We start from the raw sequence: 12,772 nt of genomic DNA, 5'->3' as shown, positions 1-12,772 counted from the left end.
TGATCATTATACCTACTGGTTATTAGTGTTGCTAATCTATTTAAGAACTAAAAAAATTGTTAATTTTTTAAATTGTCTGTTTTTTGTGTTAATTTACTTATTTTTGAGACAGGGTCTCCCTCTGTCGGCCAGGCTAGAGTGCAGAGGCCCACTCACAGTTCCCTGCCTCAACCTCCTAGGCTCAAGCAGTCATCCTGCCTCAGCCTCCCAAGTGGATGGGACTATAGGCACAAGCCTGGTTAAACTTTTAATTTTTTTGTGGAGATGGAGGTTTCACTCTGTTGTCTAGACTGGTCTTTCCTGGCCTCAGGCCTCTCAAAGTGCTAGGATTTTTCTGTTTTCTGTTTTCTTGGTGACATAGAACAGTTATTTCCAAGGAACTTGTTTAATCAGACCTTCAGGGGCTTCTAGAAAGTTGCATTTTTAACAGGACTGCAGTTGATTCCAGGTTTTGATTAAAAGTGTGCTTTGGGGAAGCAATTTTAAAATTCATTGTGTGTTTGACTACATATACAATAAAATGAAATGAGAAGTCACGTAACTGAGCCAAAAGTTTCTTTATACAAAGTATTAACAGGTACCTAAATATGTTCTTAAAAATGAAATAAAATGAAATCATTTGTATACAAGTACGGTAGTTCTCCTCATCCATGGTTTCAGGTACCTTATGTCATTGCAGTCAGAAACTAGGTGAGATACTTTGAGGGAGCGAGAGAGAGCATGACTGTGAGCACATTCATATGACTTATTTTGCCGTATATAGTCCTAATTGTTCTATTATCAGTTATTGTTTATCTCTTACTGTACCTAACATTAAACTTTATCATGGATATGTATGTATGTATAGGAAAAACCATGGTGTACATAGGGTTTGGTACTAGCTGCTGTTACAGGCGTCCACTGGGGGTCCTGGAATGTGTCCCTTCAGCTACGGAGGATGCCTGTGTGCTGGACTGGAAGCTCTACAACGAGGAGAAGCATTACCAGAGCAAAGCCAGGAGCAGTGGTGACACCCCTGGATTCCCACGTCTCGTGGAGCCTCAGAAACCACCATCTCTTCATCCTTTTCTTGCACTTCATTCTGTCTCCACATCCTCTGCTTCTAGGGGGGCCCTGGCTTATTTCATTTTCTGCATGATGCTCCCCACAGATGCGTGTCATCAGCGGCTGCCCTGCAGGTGGAGTGTCCTTCCGGGTGTCCACTGCTGGTTCCTGCTAGCAGGAGTGGATGACACTGCAGCCTCTGTCCAAGCACGGATCCCACCCTGAGGGTGCTGTGTGTGTCTGGGCTTCCCTCTGGGTCGCCGTGAAGCAGCCTCACCTCCTTGGAACTGGAGGCCTCCCTGGACCTCGCTGCTTGTCCCTGAGACCTGGCTGGCACTTCTGTCTGTGGGCCGGTGGTTGGGTGATCTTAGGGACACATCTGCCCTTTGGGGAATGGGTGTGCCTCTGGAGACCCAGGCAGAGACTGGCCTTATGCCGCTGGGGCTGAAGGTGCCCTGTGCTTCTGGGGTGCTGACCCTCCTGGGCCATCAGAGGTGGCCCCTCTGTCAGGAGAAGCCGACTTTGGGCCTTCTCCATGTCTCCCCCGCCTCCGACTCTGGTTACCACAGCTGGGTCTTCTCAGCAGCAGGACAGAAGCCAGCACCCTCCAGGACGGGGACTGGGCACACATTTGGTTTCTTGTGAGGAGAGCAGGGGGCTCTCTGGACCATGGGCGGGGCTGCCTCCCCAGGGGCTCACAGCTCCTTGGCGAGCTCATCACCATTCCCCACACAGTGCCGCACGGCTGGCAGGGTGGGCACGACATGCCGTTCCCCAGAAACCCAGTTGACTTCCTCTGTGGGAAGCGGTCAGCCGAGTGCCTGGTGCTGCGGAACATCTGGAGGTGTCACTTGGCACGGGGGACCAGAGGTCACCATAGGTGCGTGGAAGGGTGGCCAGTGACGACGGGCTCCTGTGAGGTCACTGGAATCTGCAGTGAAATGGCCGGTTACGTGTGCGCCAGAGCCTCGTGGTGATGGCGCTGCCAGTGATTTTCACTCTTCTGTGCTTCCCTCCCGCTGAATTTCCCCAAATTTCTGAAACAAGTATGATTGACTTTTGAAAAGCAATTTCTATTTAAGTTGAACAGAGAAAGAAACTGCATGTGCGTCAGGAGGCAGCGGAGCTCCACGAGGCTGCGGTTCTCTCGCGCGTCAGGAGGTGGCGGACCTCGGCGAGGCTGCGGTTCTCTCGCGCGTCAGGAGGCGGCGCAGGGCGGCGAGGCTGCGGTTCTCTCGCGCGTCAGGAGGCGGCAGAGCTCTGCGAGGCTGCGGTTCTCTCGCGCGTCAGGAGGCGGCTGAGCTTGGCGAGGCTGCGGTTCTCTCGCGCGTCAGGAGGCGGCGCAGGGCGGCGAGGCTGTGGTTCTCTCGCGCGTCAGGAGGCGGCTGAGCTCGGCGAGGCTGCGGTTCTCTCGCGCGTCAGGAGGCGGCACAGGGCGGCGAGGCTGTGGTTCTCTCGCGCGTCAGGAGGCGGCTGAGCTCGGCGAGGCTGCGGTTCTCTCGCGCGTCAGGAGGCGGCACAGGGCGGCGAGGCTGTGGTTCTCTCGCGCGTCAGGAGGCGGCTGAGCTCGGCGAGGCTGCGGTTCTCTCGCGCGTCAGGTGGCGGCGCAGGGCGGCGAGGCTGCGGTTCTCTCGCGCGTCAGGAGGCGGCTGAGCTCGGCGAGGCTGCGGTTCTCTCGCGCGTCAGGAGGCGGCGCAGGGCGGCGAGGCTGCGGTTCTCTAGCGCGTCAGGAGGCGGTGGAGCTCAGCGAGGCTGCGGTTCTCTCGCGCGTCAGGAGGCGGCGGAGCTCGGCGAGGCTGCGGTTCTCTCGCGCGTCAGGAGGCGGCACAGGGCGGCGAGGCTGTGGTTCTCTCGCGCGTCAGGAGGCGGCTGAGCTCGGCGAGGCTGCGGTTCTCTCGCGCGTCAGGAGGTGGCGCAGGGCGGCGAGGCTGCGGTTCTCTCGCGCGTCAGTAGGCGGCTGAGCTCGGCGAGGCTGCGGTTCTCTCGCGCGTCAGGAGGCGGCTGAGCTCGGCGAGGCTGCGGTTCTCTCGCGCGTCAGGTGGCGGCGCAGGGCGGCGAGGCTGCGGTTCTCTAGCGCGTCAGGAGGCGGCGCAGGGCGGCGAGGCTGCGGTTCTCTCGCGCGTCAGGAGGCGGCGGAGCTCGGCGAGGCTGCGGTTCTCTCGCGCGTCAGGAGGCGGAGGAGCTCGGCGAGGCTGCGGTTCTCTTGCGCCTCAGGAGGTGGCGCGGCGAGGCTGCGGTTGTCTGCTCGTGCCCACTTTGTAAATAGCGAGTTTGAGTCGGAGCCAGTTTTTCGTCACCTGTCGGCTTCTGCAGATTGATGTCATCATGCCCTGTCCCTTGTGTAGTCCCTCCCCCTGCCATCCTTATGCTGTCATCACCAAGATCATTGTCACTAAGACTGCGTGTGTTTCAGTTACGGCTGAGCCATGTAGTGTGTTATGGCTTTTTTCAGTTTTAAAAAATAATACAAACACATTTAAGAAACAAGACAAGACAGCCAGTGTGAAGACAGTAGGCAACGAGCAGCATCCACAGAACTCAGAGGGCGGACAGGAGATGGACCCAGGGCAGCTCGGGCCAGTTCCTCACCTGTTACCTGCTGGCAGCAGGAGTGAAGGCCATGTCTGGGCAGGAGGGGCTGGCAGGTCCTCACGGGGGTGGTGGGGGGTCCGGTTGAGGCAGCCCATCCCATTTCTGCTGCTGCCAGCATGGCGCACGGTGTGCTCTGTGGGGCTGGCAGGGATCCTGGCATGGCCTGTGTGATTCGAGGTCAGAAGTCATGACGGGGAAAGGATGCGGCCATGCCAGAGGGAACCTTTGCCCACAGGGTCCCTGTAACTGGAGATGCCACCACACGGGGACCGGGCGAAATTTCCGGGCCAATGTTTAAACTTGTCTGAACTCCAGCCTCTTCCTCTGTGGTGTTTGTATGCTGTGCTCAGAAGCTAGCCAGATTATTCCGTTCAGAAATGGGGCCTGTAGATAATTGCGTTTTGTGTATGCCATGATTTCAAAGTTACACTTGTGTTGTTTCTTAGAATTTGGGGCATGGTGGCTCACACCTGTAATCCCCCAGCACTTTGGGAGGCCGAGGCGGGCAGATCATCTGAGGCCGGGAGTTCGTGACTAGCCTGACCAACATGGTGAAATCCTGTCTCTACTAATAAGACAAAAAATTAGCCGGGCGTGGTGGCGCATGCCTGTAATCCCAGCTACTCAGGAGGCTGAGACAGGAGAATGGCGTGAATCGGGAAGGCGGAGGTTGCAGTGAGCCGAGATGGTGCCACTGCACTCCAGCCTGGGCAACAAGAGTAAAACTCCACCTCAAAAAAAAAAAAAAAAAAAAGAAATTTGACCCTCTCTAATGATAAGTTCTCATTTTAAATATATTCTAGGGTGTACAGCCCTTTTCCCAGTGGATTAAGTTTGCTAGCATACATCTTTTGGAGAAGTTTGCCATCATGTGTAGAGACTTAAGCCGATTTTGTCGCTGTATTTGATGAAAGAGGAGGATAGTTCTGAATTATCTTTCATCGGAAGGTATCTGTTCCTCTGTGTCCCTGTTTTCTTTTTATTTCTCTTGCTCTGTCAGGTTCAGCTAACGGGAATAATATTGTGAGAGAAAACTGAATTTTGAGAGAGCTCTCTGTCCTACTCGGGAGACGCAGCTTGCAGACTGTGTCCTTTCTCATGGGCCTTCCTGCCGCGCCGCCTGGACACAGTTTGCGCTTGTCCTTTGGTGGAAGGCCCAGTCGTTACTTCCTTTTACAAAACTATTTTTAGCTGCAATGTATTTATGGCTGCACAGACAAGAGGACTTTTCTCATGAAAGGAAATGCTTTTCCACAGGGATAAGCGAGTCACGCGGGGCAGGGTTTCCTGAGGAATCAGCAGTATGGCTCTGGGTTCCCGCCCCCAAGCATGGCGCCTACCCTATGTCACCAGGAGGCCTCGGCCTGCGCTGGGTCTACAGGGTTAAGGTTCCCACGGTACTTATTTTTAAATGACTTGTATTTGAAAGTTTTAAGGAAGTCTTTAGAAGGAGATGAGTTAACGTTCTGGTGTGTGTCGCCATCGGTGGTCACTGTTTCTTGGAGTGTGGGGTGTGGTCCTGCGTTCTGGTGTGTGTCGTCATCGGTGGTCACTGTTTCTTAGAGTGTGGGGTGTGGTTGCGTGTTCTGGCATGTGTTATGGTGGTCACTGTTTCTTGGAGTGTGGGGTGTGGTCGCGTGTTCTGGTGTGTGTTGTCATGGTGGTCTCTGTTTCTTGGAGTGTGGGGTGTGGTCGCGTGTTCTGGCGTGTGTTGTCATGGTGGTCACTTTCTTGGAGTGTGGGGTGTGGTCGCGTGTTCTGGCGTGTGTCGTTATGGTGGTCACTGTTTCTTGGAGTGTGGGGTGTGGTCGCGTGTTATGGTGTATGTTGTCATGGTGGTCACTGTTTCTTGGAGTGTGGGGTGTGGTCACGCATTCTGGTGTGTGTTGTGGTCACTGTTTCTTGGAGTGTGGGGTGTGGTCGCATGTTCTGGCGTGTGTTGTTATGGTGGTCTCTGTTTCTTGGAGTGTGGGGTGTGGTCGCGTGTTCTGGCATGTGTTGTCATGGTGGTCTCTGTTTCTTGGAGTGTGGGGTGTGGTCGCGTGTTCTGGCGTGTGTTGTCATGGTGGTCACTGTTTCTTGGAGTGTGGGGTGTGGTCGCATGTTCTGGCGTGTGTTGTCATGGTGGTCTGTTTCTTGGAGTGTGGGGTGTGGTTGCGTGTTCTGGCGTGTGTTGTTATGGTGGTCACTGTTTCTTGGAGTGTGGGGTGTGGTCATGCATTCTGGTGTGTGTTGTGGTGGTCACTGTTTCTTGGAGTGTGGGGTGTGGTCGCGTGTTCTGGCGTGTGTTATCATGGTGGTCACTGTTTTTTGGAGTGTGGGGTGTGGTCGCGTGTTCTGGCGTGCGTTGTCATGGTGGTCACTGTTTCTTGGAGTGTGGGGTGTGGTCGTGTGTTCTGGTGTGTGTTGTCACGGTGGTCACTGTTTCTTGGAGTGTGGGGTGTGGTCCAGGGTGTAGGGGCTGCTGCCCCAGGCCTCTTGGCTTTTGTGGATTGGAATCCACATCTGCACCATGTGCAGGGTTCCTGCCCAGTCTCTGAAGCCCACTAGTCCTTCTGGCCAGGTGTTCACTGTGCCTGCCTCCTGAGGGAGCGCTGGGGTCGTTTGACAGGCGGCACCCACACCCTGCAGGGCCAGGTGCGCACGCGGGCTCAAGGACAGCCATGGGAGTGCCTTCCCACTCGGCTTGCTGTGTGGGTCCTTGAGGCAAAGGGAAGGTGGAGTTTGCGGAACGTCCTGGATGGTGGGTCAGAATGTGGGCACCTGGTCCCCAACACTGAGGATCCCTTTGCAAGGGCCTCTGGCAGGGGCTACGGTCCAAGCTGAGGCATTTGCCCCTCCTGTCCTTCCTTAGGCCCCACCGACCACAGCCTCCACTGCTTCCAGCATTTTCTTCCTGTTGGGATGGAGTCCTGCCTTGGGAAGCCTTCTGCCTGTGGAGGTTTCTTGCGGGTGTCTACTGAACAACTTGTGGGTCGTGTGTGTCCCAGCACCCTGTGTGCTCCCTGCCAGCCAGGGCCCAGGCAGTGCCTGGTGAGTGGGAGAGCGATGGCCATGCTGCCCTGTCTTCCCAAACGGTGTTGTCTCAAGACCTTCAGAGAGCAGACCAGAGGTGGCCTCAGACTCCAAAGCTCCTGGCTTTCCACTCTCGCCCTGTGCAGACCAGCAGTGCGAGAGGTGTTGTGAGGTTAGGGGGTGACACAGGTTATCCCGTGCCAGGGAGCCCACAGCCTCCACCCAGGACCATGCCTGGCGCGAGCACAGGGAGGTCACAGAGGAGGCCGGAGCAGGGCATGGTGGGAGGGCGCCATTGTGCAATGCCACGCCAGGCCTCGGGGAGCCCCTCGACGGGACCCATAGCTCCTGCATGGGCGGTTTCACATCGTCATCATCACTGGAAAAGGATGGGGTCTTTAAAGGGGAGGCTCGAAGGTGGCTGAGAGTTGTGGCACCTGAGCTTTCCAGAAGTTGGCTTGAAATAATTGGTCAAGGTGTGCTGCTGGCGAGGGACGCCAGGGATGGGGCCTCCTGCAGTGGTCAGACGCCATCCTGTGGGGAGCGACAGTGTGGTCTCCATCCCTGTGGTGACGCCATCCTGTGTGGGGAGAGACAGTGTCGTGTCCATCTGTGGTGACGCCGTCCTGTGTGGGGAGGGACAGTGTGGCCTCCGTCCCCGTGGTGACGCCGTCCTGTGTGGGGAGGGACAGTGTGGCCTCCGTACCCGTGGTGACGCCGTCCTGTGTGGGGAGGGACAGTGTGGCCTCCGTCCCCGTGGTGACGCTGTCCTGTGTGGGGACGGACAGTGTGGTCTCCGTGCCCGTGGTGACACTGTCCTGTGTGGGGAGGGACAGTGTTGTGTCCATCCGTGGTGACACTGTCCTGTGTGGGGAGGGACAGTGTGGTCTCCGTGTGGTGACGCTGTCCTGTGTGGGGAGGGACAGTGTGGCCTCCATGATGTCCCCCACGCTGTCCACACTGGAAGTGAAGCTGGTGTCCAGCAGCTGTCTGCTGGCAGGAAGGCTGGGAAGTCAGGCTGGCTGTGTCCAGCACCTCCTGGGGCACGGAAGAGTGTGGGGGAGACACTGTTGGAACGCAGGTGCGGACATTGCAACACTTGTGAAGATGTCAGCGGGGCCTGCGTTGGTGGACGTTCCAACCATCATGCCGGTTGCACCCTCCAGCGATGGGTCCGCGGTGCAGTGATCTCAAGCGTCACGTTTAGAGTCACCGCACCCTGTTGCTTCCAGATAGCCTCGGTAGCATTGAGTCCCCTCTTCCCTCTTCCTGGATGTACGTGGGGGCCATGCACCATCTTTGGAGGTCGTTCATGTTTGACTCTTTTCGTCTCAGCCCCCTGCTTGGGTCTTTCTGGCGTTGCCGTCTGAAAGAGTCCAGCCCACTTGTCTTCAGGGCGGCCCGCGGTGTGGGTCACTGTGGTTGTTGCTCGCTCTGTGGTTAGCTGTCCTGTCCATGGTTAGATAGTTGATTGCTCCTTGGTTTTCACTTAGCGATTTTGGCAAGAACATTACCAAAGTGAGCTTGGGAGCTTCGCGTGCTGCCAGTCTGGAGGCCCGGGCTGCTGTCACGGGGAAGGCGGCATAGCCCCACTCCCAGCTTGGCGGGAGGAGGCTCCTCGTGTATGGCATCATTCGCGGATCTTCTGTGACTCCTCTGTGGGTCCTTTGCCCATTTTTCCGTCTTTTTTTTTTTTTTTTTTTTTTTTTTTGTATTTTTCCCTCGACTTTTAAGAGTTCTTCCAATTTCAAGAAGATTAATTATCTGTGATATGTATTGCAAATATTTCCAACCAGTTTGACATTTGTCTTTTGATTTTGCCATGCCAAAGTTTAAAAAAAGTTAGAGTTGACTTACTCTTTTTAAAGATCGTGTTTGGATTTTGAGTCATAGTTTATTTTTCCATATGAACTTTAGAATCACCTTGTCTCGTTTGGGCTGGGCGGGGGCGGGCCGCTCGCAGGCAGTGGGATGGGGCCAGGGCTATTTCTGTGCTTGCTTGGAGAGGACTGACAGCTTTATGGCGCTGAGTCATGGTCTCTGGAAACAAGAGGGGTCTTTTCATGGACTCAAAGGTTTTGTTCGTTTCCTTCAGGAATGTCTTAAAGTTTTTCTCTTACACAGTGTTCACATGTGCAAAAGGTCATTGGTGAGGTTACCTTTTTCCTTGCTTGTTGCGTTGGAAGTGGGCTTCTCTTCCAGCAGGCCTTCTGCCTGGTTGTTGTTGGTGTCTGCGATGGCTGTTGTTTTGTCTGTGAATTTTGGGACCTCCTGCTTTCCTGGATTCTCTTGTTGTCTGTCCGTTTTCTCCCCGCTTCTCTGCTCCTCCAGGTGTGCTCTGACGCTGGCCACAAGTGCAGGGAGCTCAGAGTCTCTTTCCCTGGAGCTGCGCCCCCACGTGTGTTCCCTTTTGGATCTTGTTCCCTCCCCCTAGGATGTCAGGTGAAAGGGCACTGGGCGTAATGGGCACCCTTGCTGTGTTTCCGTGTCCGAGGGAATGGCCAGGTTTGCCCAGGAGGAAGCAGCCGGCTCTGGGATGAGGCGTCAGCATGTGGGGTGGGATGTTTCGAATCCGTGTCTCATACGGTATTCAGCGTCGTATTCATCATATTCAGCGTCGTATTCATCATATTCAGCATCATATTCAGCGTCGTATTCAGTGTTGTTGCTATTAAACAAGAAATAATAACAGTGAACAGACAAAGCATTTCACTCATAAGGCTAGAGTATAGAACTGTGCCATAAATGGAATTTTGGAAGGATTATATAAATCCAAAAATTATTGAATAAAATACAGAAGAAAAATCCAGAAAGACAGTAAGTTAAGGAAATGGCAAGAGTTTGAAAACATAAATGAAGCACACATTTGGTTAAGCTACCTGAGAGAGGGAGGGACAGGTTGACTACATAGTAGTATGAGGAACAGGAGGATTTGTACAGTTTAACAATCCATTGTAAGATAGTTTGTTAACTATTCGGGGAAACATTTAAATTGGAGTCTTACTGTAGATATTATACCAAAACAAAATCTGAGTGGGGCAAAAATGCTTTTTGTTTGTTTGTTTGTTTTCCTTTTTGGCTTTTTTTGAGATGGAGTCTTGTGGTCCAGGCTGGAGTGCAGTGGCACAACCTCAGCTCACTGCAGCCTCCACCTCCCGGGTTCAAGCGATTCTCCTGCCTCAGCCTCCCGAGTAGCTGGGACTACAAGTGTGTGCCACTACAGCCTGCTATTTTTAGCAGAGATGGGGTTTTACGATGTTGGCCAGGCTGGTCACGAACTCCTGATCTCAGGTGATCTGCCCACTTTGGCCTCCCAAAGTGCTCGAATCACAAGTGTGAGCCACTGTGCTTGACCAAAAATGTTTTAAATAATATTAATTTTATTTTCTGATACAGACGTGTATAGTCCTAATCTGAGGCACATGCAGGACTTTCTGTGCTGTGTCACAGGTGGCGGCGGATGTCATGGCTAAAGCAACACCAGTTTGTTGTTTCATGCTTCTGTAGGGTGGAGATTGGGGCTCAGCCCGCTGAGTCCTTTGCTGAGGTCTCACACGGCTGCAATCACGTTGCTTTTTCTCAGGGGGCTGTGTTCTCATCTGGAGGCCCAACTAGGCAGGGCCTGCTTTCAGACTGCCTCGGGTGCTTGGCAGATATCATTTTCCTGTGGTTGTAGGACTCATGGCTTCCTGCTGTGCCAGAGCCCATAGGAGAGAGACTGCCCTCTGCTTACAGCCTCAGACCTTTAGACTCACTCTGGAGTGGCTCATGGATAAGATGAGACCCACCCAGGATTATCTCCCTTTTGATTAACTTAAGATCAGCTGGAGATGGAGCTTCATTGTGTCTGCCCGACCCTTTCACCTTTGCCTCAGCCTAGGCATGGGAGTGCCGTCTGTCCCGGTTCATAGGTCCCGCCTGCCCTGGGGACGGGAATTACCCCGATGCGAATGCCTGGGCGTGGGGAGCCCTGCGGCCTGCTGGAATCCCACATTACAATTTTCTGACAAATGGTTGTTGACTTTATTGAAGAACTTCTCAGTAAACTTAAAAAAAACCTTCATTTATTCCTTCTCCGTCATTTTTTCTTTCCTATGTACATCCAGAATTTTGACTTGTAGCATATTTTCCTCCCTGAAGAACTTTTTAAACATGACTTACAGGGCACATCTACTTTTTTGTGTGAGAAAGTTTATTTTTCTTTCACTTTTGAAGGAGGATTTTGCTGCGCACGTGATTGGAGGGGGCGGGGGCGGGGGGTTGTCCTTCCACCCTCTTCTTGCTGGTTCCTGTTGACAAGTTCACTCTAGTTCTGGTCCTTGTTCCTCTAGAGCTAAGATGTACTTTTTCTTTTCTTCTTTCAATATTTTCTTTGTTTGTGATTTTCTACAATTGGGATATGATCTGTCTAGGTATAGATTGTTTGGTATTTATTCTCTTGATATTCTCTGGGCTTCATGGATCTGTAGTTTGGTGTCTGGCACTAATTTTGGAAATTTTCAAAGCTCTTATATGTTGCAGCCATAACTGGAATTCTTTGTTTGCTGGGAACTGTAAAGATAATCATTAGATTTTTTTTGATCTGTTGGTATGATCAGTTGTATTAGTGGTTTTCCTAACAGTGAATCATCCATGTATGTATAGAATAGTCCGCTTGCTTACTATGTGTGAAGTTTTTAATGTGCTGCTGGATCTTTGGGGTGTGTGTGTCGCAGCACACACGAGTGCACACGTGAGACTGGCTTGCAGGTTTCCCTTTTGCACATATGCTGTCTTTATCCTGTTTATATTACCAATGTTGTGTTTGTCTTGTAATAGAAACTTAGAGCTTTCCTTCTTGTGCTGTGATCCAGAGCTGTGCTGTGTAGTAATGTAGCCTCTAACCACATGTGATTATTAAAATTTAAATGAACTAAAATTACATACAATAAAAAAATTGTTCAGTCACCAGTAGCCTCATTTAAAGGACAGATGTGGCTGGTGCAGGTCTAGAACGCATCCATCACTGCAGAACGTGCCGAGACTTCCTGCGTCAGTGGAAACATTCCGTCATCTGCACCGACCAGTCCTGTAGCAACAGCCTAGGTGGCTTTTGAGCGTGTGTGTGTAGGTGTGCCCGTACGCATAGGCGTGTGGTATGTGAGTGTGTGGGGTGCATTTGCGTGCCTGGGCATGGGTGGTGTGTCGTGCATGTGTGTGTGCTGCATATGTGTGGCGTGGTGGGTGTGTGCCTGCACATGTGTGGCATGTGTGTTTGGGTGTGGTGTGTGTGTGGTGTCTGTGTGTGTGTGTGTTGTGTGTGTGTGGTGCATATGTGTGGCGTGGTGGGTGTGTGTGCCTGCACATGTGTTTGGGTGTGGTGTGTGTCTGGTGTGTGTTTGGTGTGTCTGTGGTGTGTGTGGTGCATATGTGTGGCGTGGTGGGTGTATGTGCCTGCACGTGTGTTTGGGTGTGGTGTGTGTGTGGTGTGGTATGTCTGTTGTGTGTGGTATATGTGGTGTGTGTATGTTGTGTGTGTTATGTGTGTGTGTCTGTGGTGTGTGTGTGTGGTGCGTATGTGTGGCGTGGTGGGTGTGTGTGCCTGCACGTGTGTGGCATGTGTTTGGGTGTGGTGTGTGTGTGGTGTGGTGTCTTGTGTGTGTTGTGTGTGTGTTGTGTCTGTGGTGTGTGTGTTTTGTGTGCGTGTACTGCGCTGTGTTGCGTGTGTGGTGCATATGTGTGGCGTGGTGGGTGTGTGTGCCTGCATGTGTGTTTGGGTGTGGTGTGTGTGGTGTGGTGTGTCTGTTGTGTGTGGTATGTGTGGTGTGTGTATGTTGTGTGTGGTGTGTGTGTGGTGTGTCTGTGGTGTGTGTGTGTGTGATGCATATGTGTGGCGTGGTGGGTGTTTGTGCCTGCACGTGTGTGGCATGTGTGTTTGGGTGTGGTGTGTGCGTGGTGTGGTGTGTCGTGTGTGTGTTGTGTGTGGTGTGTCTGTGGTGTGTGTTTTGTGTGCGTGTACTGCGTGTGGTGCGTGTGTGTGTGGTGCGTATGTGTGGCGTGGTGGGTGTGTGTGCCTGCACGTGTGTGGCATGTGTGTTTTTGGGTGTGTCGTGTGTGTTGTGTGTGTGGTGTGTCTGTGGTG

The 12,772-nt window shown here is 53.0% G+C and overlaps 1 protein-coding gene across 6 annotated transcripts in view; it reads left to right on the top strand.

Moving 5' to 3' along the window:
* Window positions 1-12,772, top strand: part of LOC105471065 (inositol polyphosphate-5-phosphatase A) — a 248,908-nt gene that overhangs the window by 45,387 nt on the left and 190,749 nt on the right. Inside the window, exon 1 of one of the 6 annotated variants that reach the window (XM_011723405.2) lies at window positions 4,965-5,033. The exons of 4 other annotated variants lie outside the window; for them this stretch is intronic. In XM_011723405.2, the coding sequence (XP_011721707.1) occupies window positions 4,980-5,033 (54 nt within the window). In that variant the 5' untranslated portion in view covers window positions 4,965-4,979. Of the gene's footprint in view, window positions 1-4,964; window positions 5,034-8,669; window positions 8,727-12,772 lie in introns of those variants that run through there. One more of the 6 variants, XM_011723436.2, reaches the window with a different exon arrangement.

Source organism: Macaca nemestrina, chromosome 9, assembly GCF_043159975.1.
Source record: "Macaca nemestrina isolate mMacNem1 chromosome 9, mMacNem.hap1, whole genome shotgun sequence".
Lineage (NCBI taxonomy): Eukaryota > Metazoa > Chordata > Mammalia > Primates > Cercopithecidae > Macaca > Macaca nemestrina.
Note: the sequence above shows the minus strand (reverse complement) of the source record. Positions and strands in the feature narration are given on the sequence as shown.